This window comes from Giraffa tippelskirchi, chromosome 9 (genome assembly GCF_054371585.1).
Source record: "Giraffa tippelskirchi isolate mGirTip1 chromosome 9, T2T-mGirTip1v1.2.pri, whole genome shotgun sequence".
In the NCBI taxonomy this organism is placed as follows: Eukaryota; Metazoa; Chordata; class Mammalia; order Artiodactyla; family Giraffidae; genus Giraffa; species Giraffa tippelskirchi.
The window spans coordinates 147,839,820-147,856,243 of NC_137283.1; the positions used below are offsets into that span (position 1 = coordinate 147,839,820).

The following is a 16,424-nucleotide window of genomic DNA, read 5'->3' on the forward strand; positions in this document are numbered from 1 at the left end:
GTTAGAGGCAATGCTAAATAACTCTTAAAAATTCTTAAATGATTAAGGAAGACTTTAAAATTTGACTAGTATAAAGAGAAGTCATTTTCCTGGGTTGGGTAGATCCCCTGGAGGAGGGTATGGCAACCCACTCCAGTATTCTTGCCAGGAAAATCCCCATGGACAGAGGGGCCTGGCAGGCTGCAGTCTGTGGGGTCACAGAGAGTCTGACTTGATTTAGTGACTAAGCACAGAAGTCATAGGACTTTGATAAATATCACTATACTAATGGTCAAAAGAAGATAATTTAGAGAAGAATGCCACTTTTATTTTTTTGTATTATACTGATAGAATACGCTAATAAACCCAAGCCCACTAATACCTTTTTTAATTATAATACCATTTATATAATTATATAATCTTTTAATAATTATAATAGCTCATTAACTGTTACCACTTTATTAAAATGAAAACCTGTCATTGCATATTTTCTTTTTGTGTGGGCTTAGTTTTTAGGTGTATACTAACTATCCACAAGCTAATCTCAGGATCCTTTACACTTTTAATTATGAAGAACCGAAAAGAACTTTTATTTTTGTGGGTTTTTATCTTTTGATATTTACCATATTAGAAATAAAGTTTAGAATTTAAAAATATGTATTAATATATTTTTAAATAATTTTAACATTCTAAAAAAATTAGGGGAATTGTTTTATTTTGGAAATCTCTTTAATGTCTAAAATAATAAACTACAGCTCTTATACTATTCCTTGGAAGGAAAGCTATAACAAACCTAGACAGCAGATTAAAAAGAAGAAACATCACTTTGCCGACAAAGGTTCTTATATTCAAAGCTGTGGTTTTTCCAGTGGTCATGTACGGATGTGAGAGTTGGACCATAAAGGCTGAGCACTGAAGAATTGATGCTTTTGAACTGTGATGCTGGAGAAGACCCTTGAGAGTCCCTTGCACAGCAAGGAAATCAAACCAGTCAATCCTAAAGGAAATCAACGCTGAATATTCATTGGAAGGACTGATGCTAAAGCTGAAGCTCTAATACATCGGCCACCTGATGCAAAGAGTCAGCTCATTGGAAAAGACCCTGATGCTGGGAAAGATTGAGGGCAGGAGGAGAAGGGGACTACAGAGGATGAGATGGTTGCATGGCATCACCAAGTCAATGGACGAGTTTGAGCAAGCTCCAGAAGATGGTGAAGGACAAGGAAGACTGGTGTGCTGCAGTCCATGGTGTCTCAAAGAGTCGGACATGACTTAGTGACTGAACGACAATAGCTTACACGCTACTACTCAGATCTGCTCCCATTTTCTCAGCCCAGTGTTGAACATTTCTTTCCATTGTACTAATGCTGCTGCTAAGTCGCTTCAGTCGTGTCCGACTCTGCAACCCCATAGACGGCAGCCCACCAGGCTCCCCCGTCCCTGGGATTCTCCAGGCAAGAACACTGGAGTGGGTTGCCATTTCCTTCTCCAGTGCATGAAAGGGAAAAGTGAAAGTGAAGTCGCTCAGTCGTGTCCGACTGTTAGCGACCCCATGGACTGTAGCCTACCAGGCTCCTCCGTCCATGGGATTTTCCAGGCAAGAGTACTGGAGTAGGGTGCCATTGCCTTCTCTGATTGTACTAATAGAACCCCTTTTAATAAACTAAAGCCCTAGGGTCAGGATGCAAAATTTAAAAGTAGTCATTTTACTGCTTCATCAAGGACACTTTAAAGTGAGAGGAAAAAAAAATCCTCCTTGGCATGTGGCAGTAAAGACTATAACTAGTAGAGTTTGGTGCCACTGTTTTGATTCATGCTGATTCAGCTCAGTCTGAGGTACAGGAGTTTTATTTGATTACTGTTACTTTTGTGCCGTCAATGCAAATATCAACATAGTGAAAAAAGCAAGTGATGTTTTAATATCACAATGAAAATAGTTTTACCCTTAGTGATTTTTTTGGAAAGAGTCTTGGGAACTCCTAGCAGTCACGGACCATAGTAAGAATCACTGTTGCATGTCACATAGGCGTTTAGAGGACTTATCCAAAAGGAAATATTTTGAGATTCCATATTTTTACTACCTTAAAGGATGTGTATTAAATCCAATTACGCTTAACAATTTAAGATAACAAAAATTATAATAAAATATTTGACATAAAATTAAAATCTTGTATTTTATGCAAATACTGTAGTATAAAAAACCCACTCTACCAAACTGTATTATCATTGTTAAATTAGTCATGAAATGAACAGAAACTTGTTTAAGTGTTACCTTCTTTTATTTTTACTCCAAACTCATAACTTTTTGGAGAAGGCAGTGGCACCTCACTCAGTATTCTTGCCTGGAAGATCCCATGGACGGAGGAGCCAGGTGGGCTGCAGTCCATGGGGTCGCTAAGAATTGGACACGACTGAGCGACTTCACTTTCACTTTTCACTTTCATGCACTGGAGAAGGAAATCGCAACCCACTCCAGTGTTCTTGCCTGGAGAATCCCAGGGATGGGGAAGCCTGGTGGGCTGCTGTCGATGGGGTCGCACAGAGTCAGACACAACTGAAGCGACTTAGCGGCAGCAGCATAACTTTTTATCTGTATTAGCAAAAGATTCTTAGGGTTAGTCACTAGTGAAACATGGTCTGGAAGTAGCTCCCTTGGCTCCAAAGGGTCCTCTTAAAATTGGCAGATGTATAAATGTGAACTGGAAATATAATGGAACATCATCTTCATCATACTAGCAAATTATCTCATTATCATAGTGATTTATTCTTATGGTACCCGGGTATTTCTCTGTTCACTCAAATAATAACCTGATGAAAACTTCTAATTAAGCATTAGCTCTCTTTTTATCAAAGAGTTGTTCTTATGATCAACCTCTCTACCCATCCAGGCCCAGCTAAAGAGTTCTGTGGTTTCTGATTGAAATCTGCAGAGTGTAAGGGGTGTGGGATCTTACAGTGAGATCCTTAATGACACTAAGTCAAGTAGTGCCAGTCGTTAGGAGACTGAGCTTTCTCTGCTCCACTACTCAAAGTGTGATGTATGGATGAGTCCACCCTGCTAACTGATGGGAGACAAAATAAGTACAGAAATCAAGAGGAGAGTGTAGAAACTTTAATCTCATCTGACTTTGCCACAACATCTACACACACTTTAGTTGTTGTTTTTCTTACAAAAAGCATAGATTTCCAGTGAATTTTAAAATTTTTAAATAGTTCTTGACCACAGATAGTTTGAGCAGCATTGTTTGAGACTGTAACATTATATGATTAGCAATTCATCTCCCAATGTTTTCTTCTTTTATTTTTATTTTGTATTATTTTTTTGCCCATGCCAGCAACCTGCCGGAATCTTAGTTCCCCCACCAGGGATCAAACCCCCATCTTCTTCATTGGAAGCCCCTGGACTGCCAAGGAAGTCCCATTTCCCTGTCTTTTCAATTTTATTTTCTTTTTTGCTTCCTGGCCCTTACGTTAAGCATTCACATTTTTGAAAGCTTTGTTTTTGCTTATTCCATTTTGATTTCTTGGCTCAAAAACTTTGTAGAAGGAATTCACTATTACTTATTGCGTATGCGTCACAATTTGTTTTCTACTGTAACCATGTGTGCAGGTGAATCTAATTTGACACCAAATAAGAGGTCATAATTGCACAAATATCTCTTAGACTATTCAAATTAGATAATACAAATTTACATTTGAAAGGTGAACTAAGAATCTGAGAAATATGATATAGGGTCTTATAAAAATTAATAATTATTTATTAATTCAGTCAGTAATAAATGTGTGTTTGAACTTCATGTGAAGTTCGGAGATTAGAGTGGTAAGGATAAGGTATTTGTTACCTGGTAGCTTTCAAGAGCTAAGGTACAATTCTACTCACCAAATGTAAAGTGTTATACCACTCCAGTATTCTTGCCTGGGAAATCCCACGGACTGAGGATCCTGGCGGGCCCATGGGGTCACAAAGACCTGACATGACTGAGCGACTAAGCACAACACAGCACACACCTCTGAAATAGAGTGGCATATCTTCATTTGGAAAAACTTGGGGAATTTGATAAGATTATTAGTATAAATCAATGGCATATGAGATTACGTATTTAGAACTTATATTCCAATCTTAAAAATATATAGGAGTAGTGAATAATATTGGAGAAGGGAATGGCACCCCACTCCAGTACTCTTGCCTGGAAAATCCCATGGACGGAGGAGCCTGGTAGGCTGCAGTCCATGGGGATGCTAAGAGTCAGACACGACTGAGCGACTTCACTTTCACTTTTCCCTTTCATGCATTGGAGAAGGAAATGGCAACCCACTCCAGTGTTCTTGCCTGGAGAATCCCAGGGACGGGGGAGCCTGGTGGGCTGCCGTCTATGGGGTCGCACAGAGTCAGACACGACTGAAGCAACTTAGCAGCAGCAGTGAATAATATAGGTAAGAGTACTAATTATGCAGAAGGGATATCAGAATAGCACAACAGTTGTATTTCAAGCTTCTTAGACAGTGTTTCTCAATGTTGTTGTTTAGTTGCTAAGTTGTTTCCGACTGTTTAAGACCTCATGGACTATAGCCCACCAGGCTCCTCTGTCCATGGAATATCCCAGGCAAGATTACTGGAGTAGGTTGCCATATCCTTCTCCAATCTGACTGAGATGCGGGGCTTCTCCTACAGGAGTCAGCAAGTCTAGCACCAATGACCAGCTGAGCAGTAGGTTTAGCGATGTTTAAAATGTATGTGACAAAAACATTTGGGGATACCTTGCCTGGGGCCTATGAGTACAGGGATTAAATACCATTCTGTGTCCTGAAGGAGCTCACAATACAAATGGAAAGTAGATAATGAAAATTCAATGTGGAAGAGCTGAGAAGAGGTATGTGGAGGGTGCTTAGGAACACAGGAAGGGCATCCAACTCAGGAAGGATGGGTCAGGAAAAATGCAGATTGGACTGAGTTTTAAAGGAGAAATAGATATTAGCCCAACACAAAATGAGGGGCAAGTATATATCAGGCAATGAATAACCAAACGCTATTGTAAGAATATAAGTTGGAGGTCATTAGGGTCAGAACTCATGTTGATTAAGAAGATGAAATAGAACGATCAGGTTCTTGAGATAATTATGGTATAAACAGGATGTGTTTGCAAGATTTGGGGTCATGTCATCTACCACGTACTGCTTTACTCAATGTGTTGCAACCATGGTGGTCTTTTAGTTCCTCAGGTAGTCCAAGCTCATTCAAGACTTGAGGTCTTTGTGGTGGTTATTCCTGCAGTCTAAACTGTATATCCTTCTCTTTTAACCCTGAGACCTTTGATTGGCTGGCTCCTCTTCATTCGGATTCCAGTTCACCTGTCATTACTTCAGGAGCCTTTCCTGACTGCTCTATTTTACAGTAGCCCCTCTAGCCCCTCCCTCACATTCAGCACTCTACCTTGTTTTACTGTCTTCATGTGTGTTAACTGTCTGTCACAGTGTGTTAACTGTCTGTCTAGAACAAGCATGAAAGCGCCATTTTATTCTCAGGAGTGCAGGTGCTCAAATGAATGGATAGTGTTATGGGACTGAATTGAGCAAATTGGTTATACAAATGACTTCTTGAGTAGAAAAAATAAAGAATGCTTCCACTGGAAACACAACTTCAGCCAAATCTATCGTCAAAGCCAGCCTCGGGAGCTTAATCAGAGTCAGGAAGCATGTATACTTTTCTGACGTGTCTACCCTTTTAAAAATAACAATCAAAATTGTAAAAAGTTCAAACTAATACCTTCCTAACCTAGATGCCTTCAAAAGGCAGACTTTTGGATAAAACTTACATTACTTCTAGACCTTATGATAACATTAAAAAGGATAATTTATTTAAAAGAAGAAGATTATCCACATCCACAATTCACATGTTATCTAGAAATAATCTAGATTCCTAGAACTTTGAATATAATTTCAAATGTCAACAAAACTTTTGAATTTTTATAGTTTTACATGTCAAATGTTAAAATATTTAACTCGATTTTATCATTGTATTTAAGACTGGTTTCTTCTGGTAAAATATTTATTTCCTTAATATTTATGCCTCAAGATTTGGGACATTAAGTTTGCAAGTCAGGTGATTCCTGCCTGGCAAACTGAGGTGATTTTTTAAAAACATCCCATAAGATAAGAAAAAATATGCATACACATGCATTTATTGCTGAATTATGGAAACTTTTATTATTATGAAAAAGAGTATTACCTTGATACTCCTTTCAAACTATTACTTATTCATGTATTTTTACCCATAATTTTTTGTTGTTGTTGTTTTTTTCTACTAAGTTTACAAAAGAAGTATAGGCATTTACAATGCTACTGAGTAAACACATAGTTGCGTTTTGAGGAGAAACTTAACAAAATGCCATGGTGTTATTTAAACCATGTTAAGAGTTTGTCTAATAAACTGATTACCTACCTGTCAATACCTACTTGGTATCTCCATGGGAATTTTATTCTGTAATGTACCTTAGCATTTTCCTGTTCATAGTTCTTGTATTAATAATGCTTTTTTTTTTAAAGTTTTGTATATATAAAAACAAACTTGTCAGACTTTTTTTGAAATATTACATATTAAATAACCTGGCCTATGCCTCTCATTCTATAAAAGTGTAAGTTGTTAGACTTTTCACCCTTTTTAGTATTTTATATTCAGTTGTATGTTGTATTTCGGAATACAAAAGAGTTACATTGTTTATTCACTGTCTATAATGAAAAGTAGAGGAAAATTAAATATACTTTCCTGACTACAATCAATAATCACAGTAAATCAAGAGTTAGAACAGTGAAAGTATGGGTCTATACCCGAAACAGTTTAGTGCTGAAAAATCTAAATGTTAGTAAACTAGACAATGGTTAACATAACATACATTTTTGTTAATGTACTTATTTACCAACAACACACTGTTTTGCATATAGCAGTGAACAAAACAGATAAAAACCCTTGCCCTCATGGAGGTTATGTTTTCATGAGGGAAAAAATAAGCAAAATAATTAGTTCAGTGAATGATGATTTGATGATAATGATAATGATAATAGGTAATTCTTTACACCAGCCACTGAACCCAGTGCTTTGCGTATATTAATTAATTCAGTAATTGTATGAGGATAAATGCGCTTGCTCCTTCGAAGAAAAGCTATGACGAACCTAGACAGCATATTAAAAAGCAGAGACATTACTTTGCCAACAAAGGTCCATATAGTCAATGCTATGGTTTTTCCAGTAGTCATGTATGGATGTGAGAGTTGGACCATAGAGAAAGCTGAGCGCCAAAGAATTGATGCTTTTGAACTGTGGTGCTGGAGACGACTTTTGCGAGTCCTTGGACTGCAAGGAGATCCAACCAGTCAATCCTAAAGGAAATCAGTCCTGAATATTCATTGGAAGGACTGATGCTGAAGCTCCAATACTTTGGCCACCTGATGCAAAGAACTGACTCATTGGAAAAGACCCTGATGCTGGGAAAGATTAAAGGCAGGAGGAGAAGGGGACGACAGAGGATGACATGGTTGGATGGCATCACCAACTTGATGGATATGAGTTTGAGCAAGCTTTGGGAGTTGGTGATGGACAGGGAGGCCTGGCGTGCTGCAGTCCATGGGATCACAAAGAGTCGGACACGACTGAGTGACTGAACTGAAATACTTACCACTCTAGCTCCATGTTATATAGACACAGAAACTTGGCAAGGAGAGATTAAGCACCTTATGCAAGGTCATGGGGAAAGTAGAGCCAGAGCTGAGATTTAAACAGAGGCGGTGTAGTTCCAGAACTAGCTATGCTTATTTAACATTACATATTATCACATACTGCTTGTACTAGGTGTGAGAGGAGGGGGTTAAATGCACTGGGCCTAGAGGAAGCACTATGGACCTACCTCAGAAATTATAAACGAAGAGCTTTAAGAAGGTCATACAGGAACCTTTTAAATCGTCTGTGTGATGCACCATAAACAACTTCCCCACCAACAGTGGGAAGATACATGTGGCAGATCAAGATCTGATTTCCTTAGAATGCAAAGAACTCTTAGAAAACAGAAAAGATACTAATCTAATAAAACATGGATGAAAAACATGTGCAAGGAAGTCAAAGATAAAGAAATACACATAGATCAAAGCATATGAAAGGATATTTAGGTATTTTTCTTTTTTTCATATTTAAATATTTAGCTTTTAAAAGTAAACCTAGGTAAATCATTACATTTACTAATGACAAGGAGACAAAGTTCTAGGGGTAAATCATTACATTTACCAATGACTAATAAGGAGACAAAGTTATAGGGCTAATTAGAAGTGTCAAAGGGCAGTTGATAGATGTGGATGGGAGGTGTATTTCTGAGGATACCAGCCAAGCTTCCAGGACAGATTTAAGCACCACAGAAAATGATTTGAATGACCATTTTTTCAGTTTTCTCAGGGGTGATTTGTGGCTAGTACATTCTTGATGCACCTTTGAGAAGTTAATCCATTGCATACAATGGGTGCCTTAAGGTATTTACAGTCGCTCTTAGAATTTCTGTTGAGAAGGTCTGGTTATTAGGATTGAAAATAATGGCAGTACATTTAAGAGACTTACCAGGAGAAACCTAGAGAGAATTTTTTAAAAATTGTATAAAGTGGATAAAAGAAAAAAAATATAGGAGCCAAAAGGAGATATGAGAATAGAATGTGGTCAGTGTTCATACATACTGTATATTAATTTTTAAGAATTCACCTGGATTTTACCTATTGCAGTTTAAAAATCTGCATGTGAGTAATCAATTAAATGGTGCCTAAAAATGTTAAAATTTAAGATTTGATTATTTCACTAAGAAAGAATTTATGATACAGCAAGAAGGTAGACTCCATTATGCTGTTTATAATCCTAACTGTGTATTTTATTTCCAGGGAACCTTTTATTATTTTATCAGGAGGTTTGTCGTATGATACTGTAGGAAGAAGACCTTGCTTAACAGTAATGCATGGGAAAAGTACTGCAGTGCTAGAAATGGACTACTCAATTGTTGACTTTCTGACGCTGTGTGAAACGCCATACCCAAATGGTAAGTGTTGTATCTGTAAAATTCATTCTCAATAGATAACTGTTATTCAGAACAAGACCTCCCTGTTATCCAAGTAGTTTCCTTATCCCGTTGTGCTGATTCTTCTGGGGAAGGAATGCTGCCTTCATAACTTTATAAATTTTATTTGAGAAATTTTGTTTAATAAACTATGTCTGTTTCATACTACATTTTGGTAGTAAGTGCCTCTGAAAGGATAGACAAAACTGTCCACATTAAGAACAACTTAAAAATCCTCTAAAAATCTAGTGTATCAGTTACAGTTTTCCAGAGTAACAGAAACAATAGGAGATTTTAGAAGGTGAACAAGAGCAGAAATACGAATTTATTTTAAAGGCATTGTGAAAATGTACTGGCGATTTGAAAATTCAGGCGAGTTTGATTTGCTGTCTTGAATCTGAATTTTTAAGGAAGGAAACTCAGGCAAATTTCCGAGTTGCCATCTTGAGGCAAACTCCTTTTTTCAGAACACCTCCTGTCTTTGTTCTTCAGGCCTTCAACTGATTGAATGAGACCCACCCAAATTATCTACAATTTTCTGCTTTACTCAGAGTCTACTAACTTAAATGTTGCTGCTGCTGCTAAGTCGCTTCAGTCGTGTCCGACTCTGTGCGACCCCATAGATGGCAGCTCACCAGGCTCTGCCGTCCCTGGGATTCTCCAGGCAAGAATACTGGAGTGGGTTGCCATTTCCTTCTCCAGAGCATGAAAGGGAAAAGTGAAAGTGAAGTCACTCAGTCGTGTCCGACTCTTAGCCACCCCATGGACTGTAGCCTACCAGGCTCCTCCGTCCATGGGATTTTCCAGGCAAGAGTACTGGAGTGGGGTGCCATTGCCTTCTCCGATATAGGTCATTGAGAATACAAAATTAGGAGATCAATTTTCTGTGATAGCTAAACTTTTTGTTCAAATAAAAACTAGGTGTAAAAAAGGCCCAAGCTTATTTACTTGACAACCATTCCCGCTCTGAGTGTGCTAAGGTGAAGGTCAGAGGTGACAAAGCAGATGAGAGAATGACAAAAATTAGAGTCATTACAGATCTGGAGGTGAGGGTGGGGAGTACACAATTTCTTCAATGGTGTGGGTAAGACATGGGGTGAAGTTAGAGAAGGTCGTGCTCCACACCAAATATTTGCTGCTTTCAGGTCCTGGATCTTGATGAACCAAGGCCACTGATCAAAGGTGCGCTGCTGGGTCATCTCAAAGTGTTATCTTCTGTAGTGGTTGAACTCAGCAGCACCTCCAAGCGTAGTTCCATTTTCTCCCGTGCTCTGTCCATGCCGAAGCTTAGATTGGAGCTCTCCGGTTTTTCTGGCTCCAGTTCACAGAAGAACATGTCAGCAACATCTGTACTGGTGTCTGGCCAAACAAATGGGCACCATAGCAGAGACAAGCTAACACATGAAATTAATCATCATCATTGACATGTTATTATTTCAGGGGAAATTTAGCTGGATCTTTTTTACTTTTATTTAAAGCTAATTGAGATATAAATATGTAATGCATTTTATAGTTGATATGCACATGGAAAATACCCAAGAAAGAGTTACAATATTATAGTAGTAATCTAGTGGGTTTCTATAAGATCCAGTAACAAGAGTTGTTCTTATGGGTATTCAAATTTAAATTTGGGATATGTTATTCATGTACTGTCTTGGACTTTGCAATACCATGGAAGGTACTGTGAACTTGTCTAACTCATCTTTACAAAACAAATAATTATTTATGGGGTATTATATAGATTTATCTCATTTAAAACATACTGGCCTTACATTATATGAAGTACAATATCAGAATGTTAATACTCGAGCAAATGGAACAAAATAAAATAAAAACCACACCAACATGTTTTGTTATCTAATTTGCAGTCCTCTTCCATATTTGTTCATGCCTTGTTTTCCTGTTCCAGATTTTCAAGAACCATATGCTGTGGTTGTTCTACTAGAAAAGGATTTAGTACTAATAGACCTTGCACAAAATGGGTAAGAAATAAAATTTGGTGGACAGTTACTTTAGTATGTGGTGAAGAGTCTCTTTAGGATTGACTGTTTCATTTCTTCGAAAATGCTGCATTTATATTCATAACCTGGACCCCCTTTTAGAACTACAGATACACATTTCTTATTACCTGCCAAATTTCTCTGTTATGTTACTCATATAGAAATCCAAGTTTAAATCAAAATCTGTTGAATTTCTGAAATTTTTTATGATTCAACCTAATACTTGAATACCCTGAAAGTGAAAATGAAAGTCGCTCAGTCATGTCCAACTCTTTGTGACCCCATGGACTTGGTCTATATGGTCCATGGAATTCTCCAGGCCAGAATACTGGAGTGGGTAGCCTAACCCTTCTCCAGGGGATCTTCCCAACCCAGGAATCAAACCCAGGGTGGATTCTGTACCAGATGAACCACAAGGGAAGCCCAAGAATACTGGAGTGGAGAGCCTAACCCTGCTCCCCAGTTCAATTCCTGGGTTTGGAAGATCTGCTGGAGAAAGGAATAGGCTACCCACTCCAGTATTCTTGGGCTTCTCCTGTGGCTCAGCTGGTAAAGAATCTGCCCTGGGTTCGATCTCTGGGTTGGGAATATCCCCTGGAAAAGGGAAAGGCTACCCACTCCAGTATTCTGTCCTGGAGGATTCTATGGACTGTAGAGTCCATGGGGTCGCCAAGAGTCGGACATACATGACTGAGCAACTTTCACTTCACTTCACCAATCTTGTTACTCTTTTCTTTAAATCCCTATGGATCTCTGTTGGTTTTTTATGTAAAAGCGGTTTCTCAGCCTGCTACTCTACATAGAAGGGATTCAGCATACATTTCCAACCTGGTACCTGTTCTCTAGGAAAACTGAACAGTGTGTTAAACAAGCATCACACTTCCATGTCTTTTCTTATGTAGCTCCCAGCACCTGAAACATTCCACTTGTGTCACTGCCATCAAAAATCCACATAACTTTCAAAGCCTTATTTTCCTCTTCAAGTTTTTCCTATTTCAAAGCAGCCTTCTTTTCCTCTTCAAGCTTTTCCTATTCTCTCTTAACCAGACATATCATAACTGACCTGTAAATTCTCACCATAGCTCCTGTGCAACTTTTTGTGGTATTTCCAATATTCTGCTTGTTCTAGATTAGATGATAGTATGTTTACTTATAAATTTTTTGAATGGAAGAACATTGTATTACATTAGTTGTATTTCCTGAGAGATAATCATTAAATATGGTTTTAGATGAGTTTACCCATTCAGTATTTCTGGATTGGAGGCAGTTTTGCCCCTCAAGAGACATTTGACAATTTCTGTGTAGACATCTACGGTTGAGGGGAGGGGTGCTGCTGGCATCTAGTGGTGGAGGACAGGGGTGCTGCTAACATCCACAGTGCACAGGACAGCCCCCATAATAAGCTCTGATCCAAAATGGGAGTGGTACTGAGATAGGAAAACCCTGAAGTGTAAGTGAATGGTATTATTTACCTTACTCTAAGGCATTCCAAAATTCACGTCAACTTAGTGCGTGCTAACTGCAATAATGAATTTTTTTCTTCTTGAAAATAACAAGACCATGTCGCACAAAGGAATTTATAAACGTTATCTCTAAATGATAGCCCTAGAATAACCTATTATTAAATAAGTTTAAATATGTTTTTCATTGTTTCATTAATCATAGGTAATCATTCATTAACAAATATTTTTTCTTTTCCTCTGTTAAAGATACCCTATATTTGAAAATCCCTACCCTTTGAGTATACATGAATCCCCTGTTACATGTTGCGAATATTTTGCCGATTGTCCCGTGGACCTTATTCCTGCATTTTATTCTGTTGGAGCTAGACAGAAACGTCAAGGCTACAGCAAAAAGGTATTGAACATGAATTTTACTCTTTACTACATTTCAGTATTTTATACTTCTCACCTTGACGTGGTTGATAATGATACCTTTTCTAGAGAAATTAAAAATCCTTTTTGGAAATGAAATATGCTGTTTACTGTTGTCATAAATATATTATGAAGATACATGATATGCTTGGAAATTGCTTTATACAATAATCTTTTCTTATAGGAATGGCCCATTAATGGAGGTAATTGGGGCTTGGGTGCTCAAAGCTACTCAGAAATAATTATTACAGGGTAAGTAAAAGTCTGTTTTCTCCTAAAAAAAAATCATTAATAACTAAATATAATTAGGACTACATGAATATTAATTAGTTGGGCAGGTAGTGCTTTTCTTTATACAGTAACATCATAAGCAACAAGTTATTATATAGAACCTATGAATTTATCCTAAATTTTACCTTTTTCCTCACTTTGGTAACTATGTTTAAGTGACAATATATTTAACTTCAAAGAGAAATGGTGTAAATTTTTTCTTCAACACATTCTTAATTCATTTGCTTTTCACAGGCATGCTGATGGATCAATTAAGTTCTGGGATGCTTCTGCGAGTAAGTATTCTGAATATTATTTGTTACATGGTATACAGTTATTTCTTTTATGTAATCTGTTTTGTAATGATTACATAGCTAACATTTAATTTGAAATTTAGAGGCTGTAAAGTTAATGCCTGATTTATCAAGTATTTGAGTAGAATTTGTAATAGATGAAGATATTTGAAGGATGTTAATTAGTGAATCAAGAATAATTCTAAAAAAAAAAGAATAATTCTCAGCAGAACTACTCCGATCCTTTCTTCAGTATTTTTTCTAACCTCTCTTCCTAACTCAGAGATAAGAAAAGTGAGAATATGTTTCAAATCAACATAAATCTGTTGAATAATTTTAGGGTCTGATTATAAACTTATGTCATGAAAGTCTGTGCTCTCTATGTGAATTATATACAGTGGTTACATTAGCAAAAAGGAAAGAATGCTTTGAATGAGTAGTGTTTGTAATTAGAATCCAGTTAACTCAGGGTATATTATGTTTCATCATGAATAAGTGTTAGATAATAGTGGTACTTTTCAGAGAGAAAATAATTCTATAAAGCAAAATATGTGCTTTATTATTTTTACTCATGCTTTTCTTTTTTTACAAAATCTTTTTGTTACACATTTTTTTCAGATAATCTAAATTCATCATGATGGTGATTTTTTTTTTAATGAATACAATGAGTGTACCTTCTTTGGTCAATGAAGTATAGTGAATACGTTAAGTAAAAGAATAAGAAAGAAATATAGACATAGGAATAAAAATATGATTCAAAAAACAGGCTGTTTTTCTGATGTGGTATGACTGATTAAATATTCCCTTTTATTTGTTCTTTTTGTACTAAGATATTTTATCCTTTTTTTTTTTAGTAACTCTACAAGTATTATATAAACTAAAGACATCTAAAGTATTTGAAAAGTCAAGAAATAAAGATGAGAAGCCAAACACAGACATTGTGGATGAAGATCCATATGCCATCCAGATCATCTCCTGGTGTCCTGAAAGTAGAATGCTGTGCATAGCTGGAGTTTCAGCTCATGTCATTATTTATAGATTCAGCAAACAAGAAGTGATTACAGAAGTCATTCCGGTAGTAGTCTCTTAATTATTTTCAATGTCAAATGTCTGACATTTAAAAGTTTTCAAATCACTTAGGAGACTATCTGTAGTCATTTTTAAAACACATCAATATTTACATTTCATTTACCTTTTGTGAAGAAAAGACATTTTCATGTGTATCTTTTTACTGAACGTTTATTTAAATCTTTAAATGCATTCTGTGTTTCATTTAAGGAAAGCTGATATAAGTGTGAGCCTAATCTAATTTAGTATTAACAGGAGTGCCATAAATCCTAAAATCATAATGTAAATGTGTGAATGTACTTGCACACAAACACACAATCATTTTTAAAAAGCTGAGTCAGAAACATTTTTTTCTTTGTGAAATGTTTACCTTTAGTAATCTCACTAAATTTTTCCTTTAAAAATGTAGTGTACATGTGTGTATGTATAAACTAACAAAATGAACAGTAATTGTTAGGAGAGGGTAAACTGTTTTACTTTTACAACAGATGCTTGAAGTTCGATTGTTGTATGAGATAAGTGATGTGGAAACCCCGGAGGGTGAACAGGCACCACCTTTGCCAACGCCAGTTGGGAGTGCCAATCCACAGCCCATCCCTCCTCAATCTCATCCTTCTACCAGTAGCAGTTCATCTGATGGGCTTCGGGACAATGTTCCTTGTTTGAAGTAAGTTACATAAAAATACAGATGTTTTGGAACTTACCTCTTACTTTAGATAAATTCCCGTGACAGAGTAAAATGACATAACCACTTCTTTTTCTGCATTTCACTGTGGTTAATCCAACTCATTTTTTTGTGGCACCAAGAGGAATATGATTGCATTCCATGATTTTATCCTTAAAGTGCTACAATTTGATCTCTAAACCTACTGGTAGACCAGCATGAATCTTTCCTTTGTATCTAACTCAGTCTTCTCAATCCATCTTTTTTTTAGTCTGGGTTTATATGTGGATCAAATGTACACATAGACTGCTTTCTGCCACTCTGAAAATTCTGTTTTTTCAGCCTTTAGCGATAGTTGTTTAGTAATAATTTTCTTTCTTTTTCTGAATCTTCTTTAATATCATAGCATTGTTATATAAATGTCTTTATTGTAGAAATCCAGATTTAAATGCATTTTGCTTTTTTATAGGAGTAAATTGGACATTTTATTTTTACTTTTAATTGAGTGGTTAAAATTTTTAAAGCATCAGTTCAGTCACTCAGTTGTGTCCGACTCTTTGCAACTGCATGGACTGCAGCACGCCAGGCTTTCCTGTCCATCACCAACTCCTGGAGTCATGTCCATTGAGTCGGTGATGCCATCCAACCATCTCATCCTCTGTCGTCCTCTTCTACTCGCGCCTTCAATCTTTCCCAGCATCAGGGTCTTTTCCAATGAGTCAGTTCTTCATATCAGGTGGCCAAAGTATTGGAGCTTCAGCTTCAGCACCAGTCCTTCCAATGAATATTGAGGACTGATTTCCTTTAGGATGGACTGGTTGGATCTCCTTGCAGTCCAAGGGACTCTCAAGAGTCTTCTCCAACACCACAGTTCAAAAGCATCAATTCTTCGGTGCTCAGCTTTCTTTATGGTCCAATTCTCACATCCATGCATCACTGCTGGAAAAACCATAGCTTTGACTATATGGACCTTTGTTGGCAAAGTAATGTCTCTGCTTTTTAATATGCTATGTAGGTTGGTCACTTTTAAAGCATATGTGCCTTAAAAATGGCATAGAAAGAAAACAAAGAGTTAAAATCACTGAATGATTTTATGAAGACTATGATTAAAAGTATTATATTTACAGAGAAGTCAATTAGGGTATAAAGAGAAGTCAATTAGGGTCATGACTGAAAGTGCTTGTGGAAAATGTCAG

The 16,424-nt window shown here is 36.9% G+C and overlaps 1 protein-coding gene across 7 annotated transcripts in view; it reads left to right on the plus strand.

The window, feature by feature from the left end:
* Nucleotides 1-16,424, plus strand: part of STXBP5 (syntaxin binding protein 5) — a 155,148-nt gene that overhangs the window by 86,419 nt on the left and 52,305 nt on the right. For 6 of the 7 annotated variants that reach the window (XM_081529910.1, XM_081529908.1, XM_081529911.1 and 3 more), the window contains exons 11-17: nucleotides 8,887-9,041; nucleotides 10,969-11,041; nucleotides 12,769-12,916; nucleotides 13,118-13,185; nucleotides 13,459-13,499; nucleotides 14,351-14,571; nucleotides 15,053-15,231. In XM_081529910.1, the coding sequence (XP_081386036.1) occupies nucleotides 8,887-9,041; nucleotides 10,969-11,041; nucleotides 12,769-12,916; nucleotides 13,118-13,185; nucleotides 13,459-13,499; nucleotides 14,351-14,571; nucleotides 15,053-15,231 (885 nt within the window). Of the gene's footprint in view, nucleotides 1-8,886; nucleotides 9,042-10,968; nucleotides 11,042-12,768; nucleotides 12,917-13,117; nucleotides 13,186-13,458; nucleotides 13,500-14,350; nucleotides 14,575-15,052; nucleotides 15,232-16,424 lie in introns of all 7 variants that reach the window. The other variant, XM_081529909.1, reaches the window with a different exon arrangement.